Genomic DNA, 5,000 nt, shown 5'->3' on the forward strand with positions numbered 1-5,000 from the left:
TTCAGCCACCCCCTTCGCTGTCCACGACCCCTTCTGATAGTATTTCTCTTTCATCAACCATGTCGACTATAAACAATCTTAGTTACCCTAGGACTCCGATAATGGCAGCGTCCAATGGAATACCACCCACTACCTACCATAACGACCTCTTCAGCCAGCATGTTTCAACAGCAACAGCCGTAGGCGCGGCTGGTAATATTGGACACGGCGGGCCGAGCCCTCCCCATCCAACATCTCAAACAAGCCCCGACCACCTGTCTCAAACAACGAGTAGTATTCTTCACAAAATGCACAGTGGAGATAATGGATTAACCAACTCTGCATCGAGTCTAGGCTCTGCCATGTATCCCAGAGTTCCTTCAATGACTCCAGGAACTTACGACCCTTCTTCTTGGCCGTTTCCCAACATTCCAACGTCTCACCCAGGGGCAACAACTCATGGACTTGCGCCCCTGGCAAAACACGGTGACGTGTCATCCGCTGCCAGTATGCAAAGCGGGAATTCCCCATCCCCATGGTGGGACGTTCATCATCCACATCCTCATCACCCTCATCACCCCCACCACCATCCTTCAGCCAGCGGTGTTCATCACTCCCACCATCATCCACACTCGACTGGCTCAAATTGGTTCTCAGATTCATCCGCAGCTCTTCATGGCCAAATCACCGCCTCTTATCCCGCCACTGCCTCCGATTATCACCACATAGGTCACAGTCTTGCCTCCACGCCAAGCTTGTTGGGCTCCCAGCCCCATCTGCTCCAAGACACATACAAATCCATGCTTCAACCTCAGGCTCAGGGGCCCGAATTGTGCTCTCTCAATAGTAGTCCCGTGAGCCCCTTCTTACCAAGGCCGTCGTTACCAGGCTTGACGGGCTCGACCAGGGGATCCAGACGTTACACAGGAAGAGCGACCTGTGATTGTCCCAACTGCCACGAAATAGATAGACTGGGTACGTCATCAATCAACTCTTTTACTCTTACCATTCAAAATGGCGTCATTCCTCTCAATATTCATAACGTGTCTTTAAAACCAATAACTAGAGATGCCTAAATAAGCCACTTAGATGGAGAGAAAGATAAAGGGAGTAAATGTGGGAATAAATTAGGGAATATCACACACACAACCCCCCCCCCCAAAAAAAAAAAAAAAAACAACAACAAAAAAAAAACAAAACAAAAAAACAAACGACGTTTCACCCTTTGGCCTTTTTGACCTATTATGACAATCTAATATATAAATATATGTTTATCGTATTTACTTGAAAAAGGCTAAAGGCCGAAACGTCGATTGTTTTGTGTTGGTTTATTGATTTTTTTTCTCTCTCTAGTAAATGAATTAGTTGATGGTCTTGATTTGTATTTTGGTAGCATTCAAGTTTTTTGTAACTATTTCTGTAACTTGTTGAACCAATCCCCTTTGACTTCCTTTGACTTTAGAACTCCCATGTATCATTTAGAGTCCTGTTGTCTTTTGACTATCCCATTGATTTTGATTCTGTGCGGCTATGTGGTCTAGTGGTATGACATTCTTTTCAGATCAGACGGTCCTGGGTTCGAGCCTCGCTCGGCGCATAGTTGAGTCCTTGGAAAAGGATCTTTACTCATATTCTCTCATCGTACTCAGGTGTAAATGAGTAACTGGCCGTTAACAGCGTTCTCTCTGTCGGAAAAACAATTGTAATATCGCTTAACAGGCGTACTGTCTCGTCCTACATGTTAGGTTTTGCTATTGGCCAGGGACCCCTTGTAAAGCGCTTTGAGCACGTTTAATGGATATTGCCCTATATAAAAGATCATTTATTTAACAATTTATTTTACTATTATTTTATTTTTGACTGGCTATAAAATGACCGAACTGTGCATTGCTTGATGTCCCCCTCCCTCCACTCATGTCCATAATAACAAAACCTACTGTATGTTCTGCAAACGTTTGTCCTTCAGGGCCAGCAGGAGAACATCTACGGAAGAGAAACATCCACTCGTGTCACATCCCAGGCTGTGGTAAAATCTACAACAAGACCTCTCACTTGAAGGCACATCTCAGGTGGCACACCGGGGAACGCCCTTTCGTCTGCAACTGGCTCTTCTGTGCTAAAAGGTCAGCAACTCTCTCTCTCTCTCTCTCTCTCTCTCTCTCTCTCTCTCTCTCTCTCTCTCTCTCTCTCTCTCTCTCTCTCTCTCTCTCTCTTTCCCTTTTTTTATTTTTTTATAATTACTTTTTAAGCGCTTGGTACCTGTTTAGATGGGGTAAAGCGCTTTAAGTGCTACTACTACTACTACTACTACTACTACTACTACTACTACTACTACTACTACTACTACTACTACTACTACTACTACTACTACTACTACTACTACTACTACTACTATTATTATTATGATTATTATTATTATTATGATTATTATTATTATTATTATTATTATTATTATTATTATTATTATTATTATTATTATTATTATTATTATTATTATTGATACTTTTCGTCTTGTCGCGACACACGACACGAACATGATGATCCATCTTCAACGTTACCACCGACCTACCTAGCACTGTGTTCTATTCTTTCTACCAGATTTACCCGATCTGATGAATTGCAGCGTCACCTCAGGACTCACACAGGAGAGAAAAGATTTGCTTGTCCAAAATGTAACAAAAGGTAACCATTTGACTCACTACTCTAGTACATAATACTATATACTTGATTTATTACATCCTTTAGTTTTAGGGAAAACCCGATTTTACACTCGGTGCTGTAGATATTTTATTATACATTATTTATTACATCCTTTAGTTTTAGGGAAAACCCAATTTTATGATTGCATAATAGCAAAACATCATTAGGCATCCATATATTATCCTTTGGTGGTCGGGGGGTCTGAGGTCCGGTCCCCGGTTGGGGTCGACTGATTTTTTTTGGGATGGTTTTTCTTTTTCTTGTGTTTTTCTTTGTTACTTTGTCTGGTCCGTTTCACACACACACTCGTTTAGATCTTTGTCTTTGAAATGTTAAACTTGTTCCCATGGCGCGTTCGTAATGAAACTTGGGTTGGATTTGGGAACTAGTTGGACACTTTCAGACGCAGGCGTTCAAGAATTCTATAATGTCAAATACGTAATAGGGACTGTCAGAGTTGTCTTTCTTGGTCCTTGTCAATAATGTAGAATTGGTGGCGGTCTAAGTGGAGTCAAGGCTTCTAGCCTAGCAACGTGTATTTGGCTTTTAGGATTTCCAGAAGGCAAACATTCCCATGCATTACAAGCTACAATATAATATATACAATAGTGGGCAGCGTGACTCAGCGGTACGGTCTTTGCTTCGTACCCAAACGGTACCGAGTTCGACTACCGGGCCTCGTGCTGTGGCCTTGAGCAAGTCACCTCGCCCTAGCTCACTGCAGCTGACGCCTGGGTTATTCCAGTCTTCCCTTGGAATAGACTCTAGAGACCAATTTCCCCTTGGGGATGTATAAAGGGAATTTTATTTATTTTATTTTTATTTTTTAAAATTTATTTAATGTGTATTTGATTTAATTTTTTTAAAGACGAAAACTATTTGGTTTGTTTTCCATCAATGTCTCACAGATTCATGCGCAGTGATCATCTTAGCAAACATCTCAAGACGCATGCTCAAGTCGATGGTAAAGAAGATGGCGAGAAAGAGGTAGCCACAATCAAAGCCGAGTCTTAAACTTGAGGGAATAAGGACAATTCTGTCAAGGACAATAACAACTACAGCTACTACAATAAACGTTACACCACCATCATCACCACCGCCTACAACAAAAACGACAACAACAACAACATTGGGACTAATCCAAGCTGACCCCACCCCGTGTCTCAATGACACAACACGACCTGGAAGACGAGGGGAATTCCATCCACACCAATACGATATTCTCATCAAGTATCAAATCACGCCAGGCCGACAGGGATCATTAGAACTAAATCAACCTTTCTTTACTTTCAATTAATGATACTACTACTACTACTACTACTACTACTACTACTACTACTACTACTACTACTACTACTACTACTACTACTACTACTACTACTACTACTACTACTACTACTACTGCTGCTGCTACTACTACTACTACTACTACTTCACGACAAAAACACAATTCTATTTTTAGCAATGATATTTGAAGCACAAAGCTACCACAAGTTTTCTTACTAAAATAAAAACATAAAAAAGAGATGCATTCGTTCTTACCTATGACATAAATAGTAATAATGACACTGATTGTTATAATCATAACTATTCTACCTGATGCTTGTCTATTCATTAGTACTGAATGTTGTTATAATTCCGATGACCTTGACCCTCACTGACCTAATCACCGTTACCTGATTCTTTTTACTTATTTATATATTTCTATGATTTGCTTTTGTTTTGTTTTGTTTTGTTGTTTGTTGTTTTTTTGTTTGATTGTTTGGTTGTTGTTTTGTTTGTTTTTTGGTGTTTTTTTTTTTTTTGTTGTTTAATTAAAAAAAAATTTCTTTGTTTTTGTTTTTGAGAGGCCCTGGCCATTATCAATGGATCTATTCAAATCGTCCTCGTCATTGTTATCAACATCGTCGTCATCATCGCCGTCGTCGTCATCGTCATCATCTTCATTTGTATGTATATATATATATATATATATATATATATATATATATATATATATATATATATATATATATAGTGTCATGTGGAATTGCCATGGAATGCCCCAAACAAGTCCATACTTGGATTTCCCTCACCCAATTCCAACAGGCAGACCTCTCCAATTGTATCAGATTTCCCTCACCCAATTCCAACAGGCAGACCTCTCCAATTGTATCAGATTTCCATCACTTTGCTCATAGTATGTTATATTACCTACGGCTGATCTCATCAAGCAATCTATATTTAGAAAAGTCACCTGATCAATGACCTTCATCCTAGACCAAGTCGTTCTCGTGCTTCCGAGCACCAAAGGCCGTCATTCATCTCTACGCTTATCTAAC

General features: G+C 40.2%; 1 protein-coding gene across 1 annotated transcript in view; it reads left to right on the top strand.

The window, feature by feature from the left end:
• The window catches only part of LOC144958891 (transcription factor Sp9-like), a 58,883-nt gene extending 54,759 nt beyond the window's left edge, over positions 1-4,124 (top strand). The window contains exons 2-5 of the mRNA XM_078891162.1: positions 1-954; positions 1,946-2,102; positions 2,578-2,661; positions 3,588-4,124. The exon at positions 1-954 is cut by the window's left edge and continues 253 nt beyond it. Coding sequence (XP_078747288.1) covers positions 1-954; positions 1,946-2,102; positions 2,578-2,661; positions 3,588-3,693 — 1,301 coding nt within the window. The 3' untranslated portion in view covers positions 3,694-4,124. The remainder of the gene's footprint in view (positions 955-1,945; positions 2,103-2,577; positions 2,662-3,587) is intronic.
• Positions 4,125-5,000: the final 876 nt, after the last annotated feature.

The sequence above is a fragment of the Berghia stephanieae genome, chromosome 13 (genome assembly GCF_034508935.2).
Source record: "Berghia stephanieae isolate SIO BIC M18660-M18661 chromosome 13, UCSD_Bste_1.3, whole genome shotgun sequence".
NCBI classification, from domain to species: Eukaryota; Metazoa; Mollusca; class Gastropoda; order Nudibranchia; family Aeolidiidae; genus Berghia; species Berghia stephanieae.